We start from the raw sequence: 22,843 nt of genomic DNA, 5'->3' as shown, positions 1-22,843 counted from the left end.
CGTAAATTGACTGTTGCGTTTCTTACATTACAACAGTGACTACACTCCAAAAAATACTTCATTGGCTGTCAAGTGCTTTGAGGTAGTCGTGAAAGGCGCTATATAAATCCAAGTCTTTCTTTCTTTTTAGAATATACTGATGGCAGGATAGTGATATCGACACCTACAGTGTGCTGAAAGGTTGCAATGCGGATTATTACTCGAGGTGAGAGCACAGGTTTTGCAGCGTGAGGTAAATCAGCTGCTGGTACAAGCTTGGGAGTCTTGTGTGTCGTTTAAGTTTTTCTCAGCAGTACTGCTTAATGTTGGGGTATCCCAATTAAATTAGGACAACTGAGAGGCATGGTGACAACTAACAATGATTTTATATTAATTAAAAAGCTCAAGTCAAAAACATGAACGTGTCTGATCTCTCCACAGATGCTGACTGACCTACTGTGTGTTTCCAACATTTTCTGTTTGTGTCAATGGTTTTATATTATCTACACAATATTAAAGGCCAATCCACACTAGCTATGAGTGATCGAGTTAGCAAAGTGCAAGGCAATCCATAAAACAGAATTCTCTCTTCATGGCACTTCCAGTATTTTGATAAGGAAACACTTTGATTACTAAGTGCATTCTTTTTACCCTGCAGGAACTTTTGAAAAGAATAGAGATGTTGAAGAAACTTTTCAGTTCTTTTTGCAATTTAAATTTTTTTTTAGGATTAAACAATTTAAACACTGACGTCAAAAGAAATAGATTACAGCATTAGAATTCTTTGTGTTTTTTTTAAGATAAGAAACTTAATAAATGTAACTTTTTTTTTACCTTTGAATAGCTTGACTGGCTGCTTGGTCTACTTGTTGCTTTCTCTTGTTTCTCAATGATTATTATTTTCTTCATCTGTTAATTGGGCAATTTTCCTGTTGGTTTCTGCTTCCATGTTTTGATGCTGTGATGAGTATATACTGGAGGGTTATTATGGCAATTGTAACTTTAACCAATCAGAATGTGCAGTTTTCTGATTGGTTACTTTCCCTGCCTGAGACATACAGGGCATTAAATACCAGTCAGGTGGTACGTGTTATGGGTTATGAATGGCCAGGACTGTCTTTCTTTATAATATATCGTTCTAAACATTTAGCAATATAAATTCCTTGTTATGTAATCATTCTAGTTTTTGTTAAATCCATCATAATGTTTCATCAATTTTATTTTTTTAGGAAGTTAATTAAAGAAAAACTTTTTGTAAAATCAAAATATCTTTGACTTTTTAATCTCCCAAGAGAGACAGCATTACTAGCAGATAAGTGGACAATGTGCAAGTTTGCACCATTGCTTGGATGGGGCCAATTTGGTGGGCCTGATGATCTTTTCTTGCTCTTGTTCTTGTATGTATTTATTTGAATGATGGTTGCTAACTAACATCCCATGAACGTGGCTATGAATGGACATGATGTTAAACTTGGCCAGGCAAGCTGGTTGTGTGTGGGACAGAGATATGATCCTCTCTGACTTAGCTAACACAAAGCAATAACATACTAATTTTCCACAAACTGGAAGGATTGCCTGACACAAAACATTGGACATTTTAAAGTTTCATCTGCATTTCATTTTTACCAAATATTTGCTGATAGGAACGAGAGGTGCCAATGCTGGAAAGTGCAATTTTTCCCCCTCACTTTTAGCATCCAGTGTCAGTGTCAGATGTAGAGTGAAGTTCACTCCACTCTGCTTCATCAATGTGCCTAAACTTGAACTTCAGACAAGCACTCCCTGAAGCAACGACGTGAATTTTCCACTTTCTGAGTGACATGGTCAGCACAGAACTATGAGCAGTTCTGTGCTGCAGTCCAATAAGAAATGGATTGAGAGTTTCCTCAACTTATTTCCAACAAACCCTTTAACAGTCAGCGGAAAAACGAGACCTTCATCCCACCATTCTAGGCTGAATTTGATCTCAGGTTGCAGAGGTACCGATTACCCAATCCTGCTAACATGTTTGCACTGTTATTTAAACCTAGGATGGCAGGGAGTTGTAAATACTTAAACGTTTAAATATTCTCATGCAATTTAGTAAACTAAATATGTCAATCAGACTTTTCTTGCACAGAAAACAAGTTCATTAATAATTTGGCCTGATTACACATATGGATAAATTGCAACGTTATTTAATATTAGAGACAGTTTTGGTTCCCCAGCTATGTTGAAAGTTCCCAATGAGAGCACTTTTGCACTTTAAAGGAATACTCCAGGTTCTAACGAACTTCTACTTAATGGACAGAATAATCCCACCAATAATTAATTTCTAATTGATTTGGTCTCACTTCATCTCTACACACAGATAACTCATGGCGCGACGGAGGCCGAATGTTTTCCACTTACTGAGAGAAGCCATTGGCAGTGTTTGCTACCAGAGCATGATGAAACAGTGCCTCCTATTGGCTGAAATTACATGGAGGTCAATGAAGTTAGGCACATTTTTGTACTATTTTCTCTTTCACCAGTTTACAGGATGACCATTAACACAGAGAAAGCTCCTGTTTCTGTTTCGTTGCTTGTGAAAACCTGTTTCTATAAAATCTCCGAATTAAAAAGTCCAGCATTGCCGCTTATTTTGTCCCTGTACATTTTAGCCGGCAGTTGCAAGCAGTGTGACATCATCATGTGGTGACAAAAGTCCACCACTTACCTCACAGGAAGTGAAAAACATTCACATTAACTTGTTTTTTTTGCCTGGTTGGACAAATGATATAGATAAACTTAGACTTGGAAATCCATACTGAAGGAGGGTTCTACATGTTAAGTAGAAGCGGTTAATCTTTCTAGTCATGCAACTCTTTTTCATCTGTTCTTGAACAAACAAGATATGGACAACACTATTCAAAGAGAAATTATGAAGAGGATTGACAAAATTAATCCAAGCAACTTGTTTGCTGTGGTGAAGGGTGTAATGTATACACCTATGAGTATGCTCAAAGGTTTGTGGAGCTGTTGCATTGTGAGTGGCTTAGCCAGTCACGTGATGTTTACAAGACTCAATAAAACCCCAGCCAGTTGGGTTTGGGGGATCCATGATGAGGTATGCAGTTCTGAGCCTGGTGGATGAACTGGTAATGTGCAGTGTGATTGTTAAACCTTTGTTAATAAACCAACTAGTTCTTAATAGCAATGTGTTGCTATGCATTCTTAAGCAAAAAACCCATGAAGCAAATACATTACAAAGGGTTGAAATTCCAGAGGATGAAAATTAAAATTAGGAATTTAGGAATAAGAAGTGGAGTCAGTTAAAACATTTTTTCTCATCCAGAACTAACAGAGTTCTACAATAAATGATCAGAAAGGACTATTCAGGCAGATGGTGTAAGTCGTTTTAAGAGAAAATTATACGTGTTTTTGGAGAGTGAAGGGTTTGGGGAATATATGGTGAACAGGCATATTGATCTCTGAGAAAGGGACGGGCTTGTTGGATGCAATGATTTTCTTCCTGTTCATAAGAATTATCATTATTTTGACATCTACAGAGCAAAAAAGAAAATTATGTGCTGGGCTTGTCTCCATAGCGCTGTGCGAGATGGGTAAATGGTGTGTGAAGTGGACTGGATCAAGTGGGCTTGATGGGACTGATGATCTGGTCTTAGCCTTTTTGTGTACTCGTAGAATTTGTGTAAGTTCTGTCACAAAGAAACACCAATGCAGCAAATGATCTTTAATCACTTATAATTAGGGTAGAGCTACCCTTTGATGAAGAAATCTTGAAAGAAGCTAAATTATCAGGAATACCAAGCATGGAATAGTCCAACAAACTCCTTAAATTTACACTTTTACTAGCAATTCTACAGCAGAGAGATGACTAAAAATAGAAGTTACTGCAAGTCTAAACAAATATATTTTCACACATTATTGGTAATAATAGCGATGCTCTCCCTCAGATATCTGTACAATATATACATAGAATCATAGAAATTTACGGCAAAAAAGAAGCCATTCAGCCCATCGTGTCTATGCCAGCTGGAAATGGTGCAAGGTTTCATTGCAATGTCTGTTGATATAAATCTCAATATCATTGTGGTTTAAAATCAACAAGTGCAGTATCACTTTTGGTTCAATTGTTTAATGCGGTCAGTAAAACCTGATATATGTCCCTCATGGTACCCCAGCTGATGGCAAAATAAGAGGAAACTGTTCCAGTTACCATAAAAGAAACAGCTCCCTCCAGCCCAAAGCTTCACCTGTGTGTACTGTGGAGAATAACACAGGTTGCAGTGTGTTTGGAGTGTGGCTTGTCGACATCGTCTCACCTTGGAGATGGGATGACATTGACGAACTGCTCAAGTGTCACTTACAGTTTGTGGTGTCGGCTCCACCCTTGAGGACCTTATAACACCCCCCTGCCCGTGCGCGATTGTGTGTGCACTGTACCTGGATAAGCAACTGAACTTTCCCCAATTTTGCATCTCCGAAGCAAGATGACGATTGTTCCTTATTAATAGTAGTCTCCTTCACTGTGCACATCAGCTCACCTCGATGTATGAAGGACCTTGCATTTAGCCAATAGGTTAAGAATAATCAGGGGATGGATTTTCAGCTGCTGTAATATCCTTCCTTATTTTGGGTTGTCTATGCATGAATTACAAACAGACTCTGCATATATCTATAATTTTCCTGACTATCCATTATTCTATATGTAACACAGGCAGTTAGTTTATACCTCTGCACTGATGAAACGTATCAATTCTTATATCCCTCCATTAAATTGTGCAGATTATTTTCCTATAAATTGGCAATGTTCACCTCCAGCATATGATAACCACTCTCCTTACAAAATGGCCTGTTTCCCTGTGCAGTCAATTAAGCCTCATACGAAGCCTCCCATTGCTAAATAATGAAGGTAAGCTAAACAATTCACTTGTGTGCATGTTTCATTAAACAATAGATGGGCAGGAGATGATCTACAGAAGTGCCCGATATCCTTTTGCTGCTTTAGGGCTTATATATGAATTTGTGGTTGCCTTATACATTTACATCCTGGCTCAGAGTCAGCTGGGAACCACATACACTTCTGTAATCCATCCCTTTGATCATTCTCTACATGTGTTTTTTTTTCCTGTGTCAATAATATCATTTTTAATATGTTGTTATTTCTACTATAATATTATTTAGGGGTACATCATTGTGGGTTCATGATGCAGGTGAACACTGATGTGATGGTGGAATTTACTCGTTTGGCTGCTCGCCAACTGTCCATTTCGCATCAGCTGGTCTCATATTGCCGATATCTTCATACATGGCGGACTGCATAACTTCCAAACCCTAAATTGAAACGAAAATATTTTTTTTTTAAGTGGTTGCATTCTGCTAAAATAACTTGCTGTAATCTCACATAAACTGTGTTGATAAAACTCTCAACAGCACTATATTTGTAGGCACGGTAGCACCGTGGTTATGCTACTGGACTAATAATCTGGAGACTGAATTTAAATTCAGTTAAATAAATAAATAGATAAAGCTAGTGTCAGTAATGGTGACCATGAAACTACTGGAATGTCCTTTAGGGAAGGAAATCTGCCACCTTTACCCGGTCTGGCCTATATGTGACTCCAGACCCACAGCAATGTGGTTGACTCTTAACTGCCCTCTGAAATGGCCCAGTGAGCCATTCTGTCATATCAAAAAAACCAAACTGCTACGATGGACTGCAGCCGTTCAAGAAGGCGGCTCACCACCACCTTCTCAAGGGCATTTAGGGATGGGCAATAAATGCTGGCCTTGCCAGCGATGCCCGTGAATGAATAATCAAAAATAATAATTCATGCAACTTACATTATGGGCAGTTCAAAATGTTTCTTGTTCTGCTGATAGTGGAGAGTTTTAACTATGTTAAATAGGTTTGCACAGTCTCAATGTCAGGCCCAATAGGAATCGCTATGCTGCCCATAATTCAACACTAAAGGCGTTACTGCCAATTCCTTTTAAGGGGTGCTAGATTGTTCCGCCAAAGCACTGAAATAAACTAAACAGTTCAGAAATCATTTCCAGTGCTGGATATTAAGTATATACATATACTGTATATGTATAGGATTGATTACAATCCCATAATATTATCAAACAAAAACTTGTATTTAGATAGCACCTTTAACATAGTGAAACATCCCAAGGCGCTTCACAGGAGTATAACGAGATAAAACATTTGGTTAAAGAGGTAGGTTTTAAGGAGCATCTTGAAGGAGGAAAGAGAAGTGGAGAAGCGGAGAGGTTTAGGCAGCGAGTTCCAGAGCTTGGGGCCTGGGCAACAGGAGGCACGGGCACCAATGGTTGAGTGATTCTAATCAGGGATGCTCAAGAGGGCAGAATTAGAGGAGCGCAGACATCTCGGGGGGGGGGGGGTTTCTGGGGCTGGAGGAGATTACAGAGATAGGGGTTATCAACAGGTTTGGATGATCCAGTCAAAACTGTGATCAGCTCTGTTCTGAAATGAGAGCTTAGAGTGCTTGTACTAAATTGTACTCTGTACTATTTTTGTGCTGGTGTTAACACACATTAAAATAGAAGAAAGGAATTTGGTACGAATACATTAAACACAATTAAGAACTGTGCCGAACATAATGTGCACCCCAATGTCATATGCAGTGGTAGCCGGGCTTGAATGTGTTTTGAACCACCATTTTTGATACCGATTATCGTGCTGATTGAGAGGGTCTCAGAGGGTCATAAATTTGTGGAATTCTCTGCCACAGAGAGCTGTGGAGGCTGGGTCATTGAATATATTTAAGGTGGAGATAGACTGATTTTTGAATGATAAGGGAGTGAAGGGTTATAGGGAGTGGGCGGGGAAGTGGAGCTGAGCCCAAGATCAGATCAGCCATGATCTTATTGAATGGCGAATCATGCTCGAGGGGCCAAATAGCTGACTCCTGCTCCTAATTATTATGTTCTTATGATTCCCCAGTTGGATGTTCTCACTGAGGAGTGGAGCTCGCAAAGAGCACTGGTCGCATTAGTTGGCCTACAGCCACTAATTTTTTTGTCAATTTATTTGAATGGACAGAAACTCAGATGTCCAGACCTTCCAATCCCTGGTCAGTGCACCCTTCGAGTGCTGGTCCTTACTGCGAAATCAGCCCTTATATTTGCAAAGTTCATGCCTGCTACAACTCAATGGTCCCCTTAATTATTGTCTAATTATGTTAGTGCTTGAAATTAAATCTTGAGCATCCCTGATTATAATTGTTCAACCATTGGTGGCTGTGCCTTCAGCTGCCTTCCTAAGCTCTGGAACTCCCTCCCTACATTTCTCCGCCTCCCTACTTCTCTTTTCCCCTTTAAGACGCTCCTTAAAATCTACTTCTTTGACCAAGCTTTTGGTCACCTGCCTTAATTTCTCCTTATGTGGCTTGGTGTCAATTTTTCTGTCTTATAATGCTCCTGCAAAGCTCCTTGGGATGTTTTACTACGTTAAAGGTGCTATATAAGTATATGTTGTTGGTGTAATGCAGCATAAAATAGAGCAAAGGTGATTGGACCCATTGTAGAATGTGAGACTTGAAGGTCTATTCAGCTGGATCTTCCTCCGATTTCCCACCTAAAATTTGAAAAGGGATTTTGAAGGGCCCACATAGCGCTCAAAATAATTACGGGAAACATTGCTGTCAATGCTGTCCATGCTCTTATGTGATAAAATTCACACTGTAGGATTAACAATTGTGACATAACGTCTGCAAGTTTATTGAGAAATCTGAAAACAGTTGATGTGCAGGAAATTCAAGGGACTGTAACAAATTATAGCAGCATGTTTGCTGACGTTTGTGATAAGTTGGAGGATATGCTGTTTTATAAAGGCAGGTGTACCATGTAATACATAATGGATTATTCTGTTGCTGCGGTAAATTTGAGTGTGATGTGAACTGTCTCTTTAAGACCATAAAGGCTTCCTCTACATAGGCACAACCCTTTTAAATAACAGCGATTTGCCAATTCAACCACGTGCCCCCTTCTTAAACAGGCACAACCTCTAGTACCTGTGAATTAAAAAAACATTTAAGGAAACCTTAATAAATCAAAGTAAAATTTTGATTCCAGTTGTGATGATGCACTCCAGTCCCTTCGGTGCGCACCGGTCACGGAAGGCCGCGAGCGTACCGGTGGACACTGCGTGCTCCATCCCCAGGGACGTCCAGGCACGAACGTAGCCACGAAAGAGAGGCAGGCAGTCGGGCGGAATGACCACTTGACCGCCCGCTGCCTGGACCAGTTAATGACAACCTTGGCCAGGCCCAGTCCCATGAGGAGACCACCCGACCTGCCCGCACCCCTCCTCCTCGCACTGGGTGCCCAAAGATCAGGAGGGTGTGACTGAAGTGCAGCCAGAAATTGAGCAGCCGCCCCTTCAGGAAAGAGGGGCTGCAACCTCTCACACCCTACATAAACATGGAACACGGACTCCCTCTACAAACTGGATAGAAACTGATGTCAATTAGATGTTAATTGTTGTTGCTGAGTGAAGTTTGTCTGTTAACAGGCAGCTGCTCCAACATCCCCAGCTCTTCCACTTGGGAAGGGACCACGTTATCAAGGTCAACAACAACAAAAACAACAACTTTCATTTTTGTAGCACCTTTAACGTAGTAAAACATCCCAAGGCGCTTCACAGGAGCGTTATCGAACAAAATTGGACACCGAGCCACAGAAGGAGATATTAGGACTGGTGACCAAAATTAGTGCATGTGTCTACAACCATGTCTCAATAACGTGTGGCGAGTTAGCAATTTGTGGATGATACTGATCTAGCCTATCTCCACATCACCTCCACATTGGGGAGTCTAGGACTAGGAGGCATAGTCTAAAAATTAGTGACAGACCTTTCAGGAGTGAAATTAGGAAACACTTCTACACACAAAGGACGGTAGAAGTTTGGAACTCTTTTCCACAAACGGCAATTGATGCAAGATCAATTGTTAATATTAAATCTGAGATTGATAGATTTTTGTTAACCAAAGGTAGCAAGGGATATGGGCCAAAGGCGGGTATATGGAGTTAGGTTGCAGATCAGCCATAATCTCATTGAATGGCCGAACAGGCTCGAGGGACTCAATGGCCTCCTCCTGTTCCTACGTTCCTATCACCCATGCTTAGTGAACCTGGCATGGCAGGTTAAAATACCTTCAACAGCGCAAATATCTTTCACATCATTTGGTTCAAGAGAACATACATTTCTGCCGGTGCAACATTAGTTTTAAAATTGCCCCCTTCTGCTTCATACCTCGTACATGTGGTACGTCTCTGCTTCTTCAGTCTTTTTGCTCTCATTATGCTGTGAAAAATAAAAATGATTATGTTCACAACTCCTCTTTATCATTTGCTGATTTTGTTGAACCTCGTCCTTAACAAATATTCTCACTTGTACCGAAATGAAGAGCCCATGGGTTGAATTTGAGCACCAAAAACGTTCTGTGTCAACTTTTTGGAGCACTTAAAATAGATTGACATTTAAATGCTAAAATCGTTAGTTATTTGAATATTTTGTTTCATACTGGGAGTGAAAGATCAGCTGCAAGTGCGATGCTATACAACAATAAACATGTGAAATTGTGGCTTAAAACCTTTTCCTGCTACTCTGTAATGATGAGAGGATTTGAGTATAGGAACAGGGAGGTCTTACTGCAGTTGTTCAGGGCCTTGGTGAGGCCACACCTTGAGTATTGTGTGCAGTTTTGGTCTCCTAATCTGAGGAAGGACGTTCTTGCTATTGAGGGAGTGCAGCGAAGGTTCACCAGACTGATTCCCGAGATGGCAGGACTGACATATGAAGAAAGACTGGATCGACTGGGCTTATATTCACGGAATTTAGAAGAATGAGAGGGGATCTCATAGAAGCACATAAAATTTTGACGGGATTGGACAGGTTAGATGCAGGAAGAATGTTCCCGATGTTGGGGAAGTCCAGAACCAGGGGTCACAGTCTAAGGATAAGGGGTAAGCCATATAGGACCGAGATGAGGAGAAACTTTTTCACCCAGAGAATTTTGAACCTGTGGAATTCTCTACCATAGAAACTTGTTGAGTCCAGTTCGTTAGATATATTCAAAAGGGAGTTAGTTGTGGCCCTTACAACTAAAGGGATCAGGGGTATGGAGAGAAGGTAGGAGTGGGGTACTGAGGTTGCATGATCAGCCATGATTATATTGACTGGTGGTGCAGGCTTGAAGGGCCGAATGGCCTGTTCCTGCACCTATATGTTTCTATGGTAATCACAAGATATATGTCCTCCAGTATATTCAAACATAGTTGCACATACTTACATCATTAGCAATAGGCTTCGAGGGAGCAGTCCAAGTACTATTGACTTAAAATAAATCATCTCTGTGATTTCCATATGTTAAAAAAAAATTGACAGATGGTCCTTTCAATTGATATCTGGGGTTAAATCACTCCAGTGTAATGGGATGAAAGGCTTTTCTCTCTGCTGGTTGTAAGAGCTCCAAGTTTGGATGATGATGTCAGTCAAGTCCCCAATGAACAGTAACCTTGGCTGTTTTTTCTCCTCACTACTCCCAAGGTACTGAGGCCAATTATAATGGCCCTGCTACCAGGATCAGTGAACGCAGTAAGGATTCCTAGTGTCTATGCTTGGCACTATGGCAGACCATATATTTACTCATTAGGGCACTGAAATAAGACATGTCTGAAACACACTCTTGAAGGTTAGGAAAGTAAATAGTTGATCTCATCCAGGATGGCAGTAGGGGCACAACAACTGGCCTGAGAACTGACGGATTAAGGAGGGGAAAATAATGCCGAGTTATCACTCCTGATTGCTCTCCAATAATGTTTAGCTGGAAGTGCACTTGTGTGGATCAGATTAGGCTATTACAATTAGAATTGGGGCATTCAGGTTTGATGCCAGGAAGCACTTCTTCACACAAAGGGTATTGGAAATTTGGAACTCACTCCCCCCAAAAAGTTGGGGATCAATTGAAAATGTCAAAACTGAGATTGCTGAATTTAGGCAAGGGTACTAAGGGTTACAGAAAAGAGGTGGGTAGATGGAGTTAAGATACTAATCAGCCATGATCTAATTGGATGGCAGAACAGGCTCGAGGGGCTGAATGGCCTCCTCCCATTCCTATGGAAATCCAGTGGGTTCTGTAAGGGGGATGTGATCCTCCATACAAGATGTTCCTTTCGACGTTCTGCCCAGACAAAGTTTAACACCGAGGTAGTAAAGACAAAAATCTACCTCAGTGGCCCAAGCAGTGCACAATATTAGCAGAAGGAGAAATGTTACACGGTTGTGAGGATGAATTGCTGCATACTTACTTTGTTAAAAAACAGCATTCCTGGCAAAGTGAGACACAGGATCAGCAGAATACCCTGAACTAAAATCAACATGTCCTTCATTGTGTGCTTGGATTTTAGCTTTTCTATATCTCTGGGCTCTGAAGGGGAAAAACATCAAAAAAGCATTTTACAGCAGAGAACAGCATTGCAGTCTAACTCTGACATGTTGCAAATAGGGTTAACAATTCTGGTTGGACGGTCTTCATCGCATGACTTTCCATCTCCAACCACACCGCCCCCATTCTCCTGCCATTGGTCGCCTGATACATCAGTCAATGATGGTGGCTATAATACCCACAATGCCCTGTGCTCCAGAAATAGGTCAATCCATTGCATAGTTTTGCCGGATTGCACATGCGCCAGAGCCGCGCATTGCCTCCTGGGTATTTTGTGGCCCTGTTCTTTCTTGTGAGTCTGACATGAGAAGAAACTATTCATGTGATTTTTCTCCTGGATTGTTCGCAAGAATGTTCATGAGATTAATCTTTAATTCTGGGACAATCCGGGAAGGTTGCAACTCTTGTAGCGAGTGTTTCTTACTACAGCTTACTCACTTTCAAGCTACATTGAGTACAAGAGTAAGGAAATCTTGCTACTATTGTACAGGGCTTTGGTGAGACCACACCTGGAGTACTGTGCACTATTTTGGTCTCCTTTATCTAAGGAAGGATATACTTGCCTTAGAGGCGGTGCAACGAATGTTCATTAGACTGACCCCTGGGATGAGAGGGTTGTCCTATGAGGAGAGATTAAATAGATTGGGCCTATACTCTCTGGATGCTGAGTCGCTGAGTATATTCAAGGCTGAGATCAATAGATTTTTGGACTCTAGGGGAATCAAGGGATATGGAGATCGGGCGGGAAAGTGGAGTTGAGGTTGAAGGTCAGCTATGATCTTATTGAATGGTGGAGTAGGCTCGAGGAGCCGTAAGGCCTACTCCTGCTCCTATTTCTTATGTTCTTATGTTGACATCGGGTACATAGCAGGATAAATGGTGACATTGTAATTACATACATTAAAAGACATGAGAAATACCTATCAGATGTTGTTGTGGTAGAATTTCCGTGTTTTTTTCTCGATCCCCGCCGTAACTTCAGTGGATGATCTGTGCAAATCAGCCACTTACACCATTTTCCCAGAGTTTTCGCCAAAGTTACAGTGGGACATCAGGAGAGTCCTCGCAAAAATTGCAGGAGCTCACGTCTGATTCCAGCCTCATTCCACCCAAAAAATGCATTTTGCAATCAATTAGTACACTAAAACATTAAAAAAAAAATTCAATAAATGCGTTCCAGTATGCGTTTACCCAAACAGGAAATTGATGCTAAGTTTTGCCCTATCTCCTTCACAGAGTTTTAGCGTCTATAAATTCTTAAATGTATCAAACCTGTTACAACTACACGATTCTAAAAATGTTTGAGTTTCACCCAGGAGCACAGGACTAGGAAACGCCGACTAAATCTATTTTCAACAAATGTGGGGTCTTCTTGGTATGTATGGGAAGTATAGTTACAAACTGCGCAATGAAGTGAGCTTTATTTTTGCTGTTTGTGGAATGTCTATGTCACAAAGTATTTTTGATAACTACTATCAAATATCAGCTTAGCTCAGAGCTTGGACTCTCACCAAAGGTCATGTGTTCGATGCAATATTAAGGGAATACTACATCGGAGATGATGACTTTTGGATGAGAGATTAAATTGAGACCCCATCTACCTACTCAGGACCATATCTAACTCCCTCTTGAATATATCTAACGAACTGGCATCAACAACTCTCTGTGGTAGAGAATTCCAGAGGTTAACAACTCTCTGAGTGAAGAAGTTTCTCCTCATCTCGGTCCTAAATGGCTTACCCCTTATCCTTAGACTGTGGCCCCTGGTTCTGGACTTCCCCAACATCGGGAACATTCTTCCTGCATCTAACCTGTCCAATCCCGTCAGAATTTTATATGTTTCTATGAGATCCCCTCTCATTCTTCTAAACTCCAGTGAATACAGGCCCAGTCGATCCAGTCTCTCCTCATATGTCAGTCCCGCCATCCCGGGAATCAGTCTGGTGAATCTTCGCTGCACTCCCTTAATAGCAAGAACATCCTTCCTCAGATTAGGAGACCAAAACTGAACACAATATTCCAGGTGAGGCCTCACCAAGGCCCTGTAAAACTGCATTAAGACCTCCTTAGAACAGGGGAGGTGTCCTGGCCAATATTTGTCCCTCAAAAACTACCACCAAAGCAGATTCACCTGTCATAGCCCTCATGTGTGGGACCTTGCTGTGCACAAGTTAACCACCGCATTTGCCAAAAGTAATTCATTGGCTGTAAAGCACTTTGGGACATTTTAGATATGTGACAGGCGCTATATAAATGCAAGTTTTTTCTTTCCTAATGTTAGCAGACACAATGGACTTGCCTGATTATTATGCAGTTATTATCTGTAATATAGGGAGGTACATTATAATTTTACACCATGTTGCATTTAGACTTTTTGTGTATCATGCTTATATTTTCCCAGTTTAATCCTTGTATTTCTACCTGTGTGTGTGGAAAATGCAGCCCATAACTGTAGCTTCACTGCCTGCTGTACATGCTGTTGTTGTCAGCTCTGTTTAATCCTTTTGCTCACTCACCAAATGTTCTGTTTCCATATTCATTAACATGTTACTAAACCTTACCCGTATTTCTCTTTATAATGACCTCTGCAGTTCAGATGTGATTACTGCCTTATTACACTCGCCGGTCCTGTCTATTCCAATCCTACCAAGCCCTCAATTATTAGATTTCTTTCCATAGAGGTCGAGGATCAAAACTACGTTAGATTTCAGTTCCATTAGCATTGTCTTCCTAGCACAGTTGTTTTCCTAGTCTCTTGTAAATGGATGAAGCAGTCAAAAACGAGTGGGTTTCCTGCTCTACATCAGGGAGTACTGTCAGGCTTCATCTGCAGCTAAGGAAAGACAGACTTGCATTTATATAGCGTCTTTCAGGACCACCGGACGACTCAAAGTGCTTTACAGCCAATGAAGTACTTTTGGAGTGTAGTGACTGTGGTAATGTAGAATTTGCACACAGGAACTCCCTCAAACAGCAATGTGATAATGACCAGATAATCTGTTATTAGTGATGGTGATTGAGGGATAAATATTGGCCAGGACACCGGGGATAACTCCCCTGCTCTTCTTCGAAATAGATCTTTTATGTCCACCTGAGAGAGCAGACGGGGCCTCGGTTTAACATTTCATCCGAAAGACGGCACCTCCGACAGTGCGGCACTCCCTCAGCACTGCACTGGAGTGTCAGCCTAGATTTTCATGCTCAAATTCCTGGAGTGGGACTTGAACCTACACTTCTGACTCAGAGGCGAGGGTGCTATCCACTGAGCCATGGCTGACACTAAGGAAAGAAATGGGCCAGGAATCTGTGCTCCGCCCCGCACACATTTGGATTTGCAGCAGTGGTGCTGGCAGGGGGTAGTGAGAGGGAAATTACGTGGAATTTACAGCATAGAAACAAGCCATTCTGCTCAACCGGTCTATGCCGAAGTTTATGCTCCACTCGAGCCTCCTCCCACCCCTCTTCATCTAACCCTATTAGCATATCTTTCTTTTCCTTCTCCCTCATGTACTTATCTATCTTCCTTTTAAATGCATCTGTGCTATTCGCCTCAACTACCCCTTGTGGCAGCGAGTTCCACATTGTTACCACTCTTTGGGTAAAAAGTTTCCACTGAATTCCCTATTGGATTTATTAGAGACTATCTTATATTTATGGCTCCTGGTTTTGGTCTCCCCCAGAAGTGGAAACATCTTAGTGGAGGTCTTACTGCAGTTATACAGAATCTTGGTGAGGCCACACGTTGAATATTGTGCACAGTTTTGGTCTCTTAATCTGAGGAAGGACACTCTTGCTATTGAGGGAGTGCAGCGAAGGTTCACCAGACTGATTCCCGGGATGGCAGGACTGACATATGAAGAAACGCCGCGAGAGGCAGCGGGAGTTCGTGGTCGCTGAGGCGTGAGTCCGGGGTCGGCGAGAGGCCTACAAAAGGCCGCGAGAGACAGCGGGAGTTCGTAGTTGCTGAGGCGTGAGTCCGGGGTCAGCGAGAGGCCTACAAAAGGCCGCGAGAGACAGCGGGAGTTCGTAGTCGCTGAGGCGTACTTGTGCAGCTACAGGGAGAAGGCAAAAAAGAAGTAGAAAGAAACAGAAAGGTGACGTCACAGCCTAGGGGGTAAGTGATTGGCTGGTGATTGGTGAGTAGTTTTTCTTTTTCTTTTTTATATTAGTCAGTAACTTTTAACATTGTTGTTGCCATTTTAAGTGTATCTAAGGGTTAAGTCATGGCAGGAGAGCTTGATCGGGTGTTATGCTCGTCCTGTACCATGTGGGAACTCAGGGATACGTCCGGTGTCCCTGACGACTACGTGTGTGAGAAGTGTGTCCGCCTCGAGCTCCTGACGGTCCGCGTTGTGGAATTGGAGCTGAGGGTGGATTCACTCTGGAGCATCAACGATGCTGAGAATGACGTATCACGTGTAGTGAGTTGGTCTTACCGCAGGAGAAGGGTCCACAGCCAGCTAGGGAATGGAAGACCAGCAGGAAGAGCAGTGCAAGGAAGGTAGTGCAGGGGTCCCCTGTGGTCATCCCCCTGCAAAACAGATACAACGCTTTGAGTACTGTTGGGGGGGATGACTCATCAGGGGAGGGCAGCAGCAGCCAAGTTCATGGCACCGTGGCTGGCTCTGCTGCACAGGAGGGCAGGAAAAAGAGTGGGAGCGCAATAGTGATAGGGGATTCAATGGTGAGGGGAATAGATAGGCGTTTCTGCGGCCGCAACCGAGACTCCAGGATGGTATGTTGCCTCCCTGGTGCAAGGGTCAAGGATGTCTCGGAGCGGGTGCAGGACATTCTGAAATGGGAGGGAGAACAGCCAGTTGTCGTGGTGCACATTGGTACCAACGACATAGGTAAAAAAAAGGGATGAGGTCCTACGAAATGAATTTAAGGAGAGAGGAGCTAAATTAAAAAGTAGGACCTCAAAAGTAGTAATCTTGGGATTGCTACCAGTGCCACGTGCTAGTCAGAGAAGGAATCGCAGGATAGCGCAGATGAATACGTGGCTTGAGCAGTGGTGCAGCAGGGAGGGATTCAAATTCCTGGGGCATTGGAACCGGTTCTGAGGAAGGTGGGACCAGTACAAACCGGACGGTCTGCACCTGTGCAGGACCGGAACCAATGTCCTCGGGGGAGTGTTTGCTAGTGCTGTTGGGGAGGAGTTAAACTAATATGGCAGGGGGATGGGAACCAATGCAGGGAGACAGAGGGAGACAAAAAGGAGGCAAAAGCAAAAGACAGAAAGGAGATGAGGAAAAGTGGAGGGCAGAGAAACCCAAGGCAAAGAACAAAAAGGGCCACTGTACAGCAAAATTCTAAAAGGACAAAGGGTGTTAAAAAAACAAGCCTGAAGACTTTGTGTCTTAATGCAAGGAGTATCCGCAATAAGATTGATGAATTAACTGTGCAAATAGATGTTAACAAATATGATGTGATTGGGATTACGGAGACGTGGCTCCAGGATGATCAGGGCTGGGAACTCAACATCCAGGGGTATTCAACAGTCAGGAAGGATAGAATAAAAGGAAAAGGAGGTGGGGTAGCATTGCCGGTTAAAGAGGAGATTAATGCAATAGTTAGGAAAGACATTAGCTTGGATGATGTGGAATCTATATGGGTAGAGCTGCAGAACACCAAAGGGCAAAAAACGTTAGTGGGAGTTGTGTACAGACCTCCAAACAGTAGTAGTGATGTTGGGGAGGGCATCAAACAGGAAATTAGGGGTGCATGCAATAAAGGTGCAGCAGTTATAATGGGTGACTTTAATATGCACATAGATTGGGCTAGCCAAACTTGAAGCAATATGGTGGAGGAGGATTTCCTGGAGTGCATAAGGGATGGTTTTCTAGACCAATATGTCGAGGAACCAACTAGGGGGGAGGCCATCTTAGACTGGGTGTTGTGTAATGAGAGAGGATTAATTAGCAATCTCATTGTGCGAGGCCCCTTGGGGAAGAGTGACCATAATATGGTGGAATTCTGCATTAGGATGGAGAATGAAACAGTTAATTCAGAGACCATGGTCCAGAACTTAAAGAAGGGTAACTTTGAAGGTATGAGACGTGAATTGGCTAGGATAGATTGGCGAATGATACTTAAGGGGTTCACAATGGATGGGCAATGGCAGACATTTAGAGACCGCATGGATGAATTACAACAATTGTACATTCCTGTCTGGAGTAAAAATAAAAAAGGGAAGGTGGCTCAACCGTGGCTATCTAGGGAAATCAGGGATAGTATTAAAGCCAAGGAAGTGGCATACAAATTGGCCAGAAATAGCAGCGAACCCGGGGACTGGGAGAAATTTAGAACTCAGCAGAGGAGGACAAAGGATTTGATTAGGGCAGGGAAAATGGAGTACGAGAAGAAGCTTGCAGGGAACATTAAGGCGGATTGCAAAAGTTTCTATAGGTATGTAAAAAGAAAAAGGTTAGTAAAGACAAACGTAGGTCCCCTGCAGTCAAAATCAGAGGAAGTCATAACGGGGAACAAAGAAATGGCAGACCAATTGAACAAGTACTTTGGTTCAGTATTCACTAAGGAGGACACAAACAACCTTCCGGATATAAAAGGGGTCAGAGGGTCTAGTAAGGAGGAGGAACTGAGGGAAATCTTTATTAGTCGGGAAATTGTGTTGGGGAAATTGATGGGATTGAAGGCCGATAAATCCCCAGGGCCTGATGGACTGCATCCCAGAGTACTTAAGGAGGTGGCCTTGGAAATAGCGGATGCATTGACAGTCATTTTCCAACATTCCATTGACTCTGGATCAGTTCCTATCGAGTGGAGGGTAGCCAATGTAACCCCACTTTTTAAAAAAGGAGGGAGAGAGAAAACAGGGAATTATAGACCGGTCAGCCTGATCTCAGTAATGGGTAAAATGATGGAATCAATTATTAAGGATGTCATTAGCAGCGCATTTGGAAAATAGCGACATGATAGGTCCAAGTCAGCATGGATTTGTGAAAGGGAAATCATGCTTGACAAATCTTCTGGAACTTTTTGAGAATGTTTCCAGTAAAGTGGACAAAGGAGAACCAGTTGATGTGGTATATTTGGACTTTCAGAAGGCTTTCGACAAGGTCCCACACAAGAGATTAATGTGCAAAGTTAAAGCACATGGGATTGGGGGTAGTGTGCTGACGTGGATTGAGAACTGGTTGTCAGACAGGAAGCAAAGAGTAGGAGTAAATGGGTACTTTTCAGAATGGCAGGCAGTGACTAGTGGGGTACCGCAAGGTTCTGTGCTGGGGCCCCAGCTGTTTACATTGTACATTAATGATTTAGACGAGGGGATTAAATGTAGTATCTCCAAATTTGCGGATGACACTAAGTTGGGTGGCAGTGTGAGCTGCGAGGAGGATGCTATGAGGCTGCAGAGTGACTTGGATAGGTTAGGTGAGTGGGCAAATGAATGGCAGATGAAGTATAATGTGGATAAATGTGAGGTTATCCACTTTGGTGGTAAAAACAGAGAGACAGACTATTATCTGAATGGTGACAGATTAGGAAAATAGGAAAAGGGGAGGTGCAACGAGACCTGGGTGTCATGGTACATCAGTCATTGAAGGTTGGCATGCAGGTACAGCAGGCGGTTAAGAAAGCAAATGGCATGTTGGCCTTCATAGCGAGGGGATTTGAGTACAGGGGCAGGGAGGTGTTGCTACAGTTGTACAGGGCCTTGGTGAGGCCACACCTGGAGTATTGTGTACAGTTTTGGTCTCCTAACCTGAGGAAGGACATTCTTGCTATTGAGGGAGTGCAGCGAAGATTCACCAGACTGATTCCCGGGATGGTGGGACTGACCTATCAAGAAAGACTGGATCAACCGGGCTTGTATTCACTGGAGTTCAGATGAATGAGAGAGGACCTCATAGAAACGTTTAAAATTCTGATGGGTTCAGACAGGTTAGATGCAGGAAGAATGTTCCCAATGTTGGGGAAGTCCAGAACCAGGGGTCACAGTCTAAGGATAAGGGATAAGCCATTTCGGACCAAGATGAGAAGAAACTTCTTCACTCAGATAATTGTGAACCTGTGCAATTCTTTACCACAGAAAGTTGTTGAGGCCAGTTCGTTAGATATATTCAAAAGGGAGTTAGATGTGGCCCTTACGGCTAAGGGGATTAAGGCGTACGGAGAGAAAGCAGGAATGAAGTTGTATGATCAGCCATGATCATATTGAATGGTGGTGCAGGCTCGAAGGGCTGAATGGCCTACTCCTGCACCTATTTTCTATGTTTCTATGTTTCTATCTTCTCTACGTTTAACGTATCAAACACCTTCATAATTTTAATGACCTCTATCAGGTCACCCCTCAGCCTTCCCTTGTTTAGAGAAAAGATGCCCAGCCTGATCATCCTTTCCTGGTAAGTATATCCTCTCAGTTCTGGTATCATCCTTGTAAACCTTTTTTGCACCTTTTCCAGTGCCTCTATATCATTTCTATAATATGGAGACCAGAACTCTACAGAATACTCTAAGTGTGGTCTAGCCAATGTTCTATACAAGTTTAACTTGACTTCTCTGCTTTTAAATGTTGTCCCTGTAGAAATGAACTCCAGTGCTTTGTTTGCTTTTTATAGCCTTGTTAAGCGGTGTCGCTGCTTTTAGTGGTGAGTGTATCCGTTCCCCTAAATCCAGTTGCTCCTCTACCCCATTTAGACTCTTAATTGAGGTCAGATGATGAGTAGTGATAGACCTCGCTGCCCAAATTTTGCTCCCTTTCCAGATTTTAGGTGGGAAAGTGGAGGATAATCCAGCCCAATATTTCTTCAAGTCTTAGATTATAAAGTTGGTAATCACCTTTGCTCTATTTTATGCTGCCTTAACTTCAAACACTAACATAATTGGACAACACCTACATGAAACAAACACGACTAGTACTCCAGGACAAAGAACCTACTAAAACCGTGTGCTTATTTATTTGTCTATCACCAAAACCACCTACTTCGACCTCCGAAACATCATCCATCTCCGCCCCTTGCCTCAGCTCATCTCTGAAACCCTTATCCATGCCTCTGTTACCTCTTAACTTGACTATTCCAATGCTTTCCTGGCTGGCCTCCCAACTTCCACTGGTATAAATGTAATCTCATTCAAAACTCTGTTGCCCGTATCCTAACTCACACCGAGTCCCGCTCACCCATCACCCCTGTGCTCACTGACCTACATTGGCTCCCGGTCCGGCAATGTCTCGATTTTAAAATTGTCATCCTTGTTTTCAAATTTCTCCATGGCCTCGCCCCCTCCCTATCTCTGTAATCTTCTCCAGCCCCACAACCTTTGAGATCTCTGCCCTCCGCCAATTCTGGCCTCTTGAGCATCCCTGATTTTAATCGCTCCACTAATGGTGGCCGTGGCTTCCCTAAACCTCTTCATCTTGCTACCTCTTTCTCCTCCTTTAAGATGCTCCTTAAAATCTAACTCTGTGACCAATTCCTGTCCCAATATCTCCTTATGTGGTTCAGTGTAAAATTTTGTTTGATAATGCTCCTGTCAAGCACCTTGGGAATTTCTCAACGTTAAAGGTGCTATATGAATGCGAGTTGTTTTTGATATCTAAGGATATCTTTTTGTTAATTCTCGGGATGTGGGCATCACTGGTAGGCTAGCATTTATTGCCTATCCCTAATTGCCTGAGAAGGTTTTGGAGGGCCTTCTTCTTGAACCACTGATAATGGTTTGATACATCTGACTGGCTCGCTAGACCACTTCAGAGGGCAGTTAAGAGTCAACCACAGTGTGGGACTGGACCCATGCATAGGCCAGACCAGGTAAGAACAACAGTTTTCCTTCCCTAAGGGACGTTAGTGAACCAGTTGGATTTTGAAAAATCCAATAGTTTCATGGTCGCTTTTACTAATACCAGCTTCATAATTCCAGTTTCTTAAAAACTGAATTCAAATTCTCAAACTGTCACTGAGGAGTTGAACTCACATCGGATATACAGCACAGAAACCGGCCATTCGGCCCAACTAGTCCTGCTCCACTCGAGCCTCCTCCCGTCTTTCCTCATCTAAATCTATCAGCATAACCCTCTCTTCCCTTCTCCCTCATATGCTTATCTAACCATCCCTTAAATGCATCTATACTATTTGCTTCAACCACTCCCTGTGGTAGCGAGTTCCACATTCTCACCACTCTCTGGGTAAAGAAGTTTCTTCTGAATTCCCTGTTTTATTTCTTTGAATTCTTACCTTTAGAATCGAGTCAAACTGGCTGTTTCTCGGACTAGTCTGATTTCTGATGGTAGCTATGGTGGTGAATGTTGGGAGAGATGCAACACTAGTGTTGATTTTGATGGCAAACTCCATCTATGCTATATATAGAAGGAAACGTCAGGACAACCAGAGACTTAGTTGGATCTTTAAATGATTTCTCTTCTACATCTTGTCACCTCATTTCTCGTCTCTCTGCTTCTGTGCTGATACCTTATATTAAGAAAATGTGATAATATAAGGGTGGTGGAGGCAGACTCAATCTTATCTTTCAAAAAGAAGTTGGATAAGGATTTGAAGGAAAAAAATTGCAGGGCTACGGGGAAAAAGCAGGGAAGTGGGACTAGCTGAGAGTCGGCACGGGCTCGAAAGGCTGAATGGCCTTCTTCCGTGCTGTGACCATTCTATGATTCTATGATAATGCCTGAGATGTTGGCTTCCATCATATTGGTACCACTATCAACAATGTGTAATTTCTGTAACACGCTAACATGCCTGGTATTTTGAAAGGTGGTAAGTAAATGCAAGTCTTTCTTTTCATTCAAATTGTTTTGTTTGACTGTATGTAAAGTGGAATCTGCAGACGCATGTCGGACTATGTTTAGTGTACAGATGGTGCCTGCACCATAGCTGTAGATTAACAAAAACTGTATTTTCTTGTATCGCAACGAGTTGAAATTAATGGGTAAAACATTGGGCTAGTTGGGCAGTCCTCTCCGCCACACTAGTGGCTGGCTGTTTAGCTCGGGATTTTCACATGTTAAGCCGGCCTAGCGCCCTGAGAGAGGTGTGCAATGCCTCACTTAGTGCTCCGCCCCACACTCAGGGCCCAGCTGCCCAATTTTGCTGTCTGAGGCGCAAACCTTTGCCAGGCGGTATCAGGACCGCCCCGCTGCCATTAACGCCCCAAAATCTTAAACGCCGAAAATCCAGCCCTAAGTGTTTAGGAACAGAAAAAGAACAAAAGCAAACCCAACCCTTTGGTTAGAGATTGATCCAACTGGCCAATCTTCTCATTAAATCCATCAATCACTTTTTTTTCTGCTGATATGCATTCAATTACCCCATGAACCTAATTCTATTGGTTGCTTCAATAGGGTCTAGTCCCTTAACCCCATTAATCTGGGTGAAATGGTTCTGTTTGACTCCCCCACTTTCACCTAACTTCCTCATTTTTCGATTTCACTT

General features: G+C 42.6%; 1 protein-coding gene across 1 annotated transcript in view; it reads right to left on the bottom strand.

Moving 5' to 3' along the window:
* Nucleotides 1–5,143: 5,143 nt before the first annotated feature.
* Nucleotides 5,144–22,843, bottom strand: part of cd79b (CD79b molecule, immunoglobulin-associated beta) — a 92,144-nt gene continuing 74,444 nt past the window's right edge. The window contains exons 5-7 of the mRNA XM_070863907.1: nt 11,302–11,420; nt 9,245–9,295; nt 5,144–5,298 (exon numbers count right to left, since the gene is read on the bottom strand). Of these exons, the coding sequence (XP_070720008.1) occupies nt 5,203–5,298; nt 9,245–9,295; nt 11,302–11,420 (266 nt within the window). The 3' untranslated portion in view covers nt 5,144–5,202. The remainder of the gene's footprint in view (nt 5,299–9,244; nt 9,296–11,301; nt 11,421–22,843) is intronic.

The sequence above is a fragment of the Pristiophorus japonicus genome, chromosome 21, assembly GCF_044704955.1.
Source record: "Pristiophorus japonicus isolate sPriJap1 chromosome 21, sPriJap1.hap1, whole genome shotgun sequence".
In the NCBI taxonomy this organism is placed as follows: domain Eukaryota; kingdom Metazoa; phylum Chordata; class Chondrichthyes; family Pristiophoridae; genus Pristiophorus; species Pristiophorus japonicus.
This window is presented reverse-complemented; position numbering and strand designations above follow the sequence as displayed.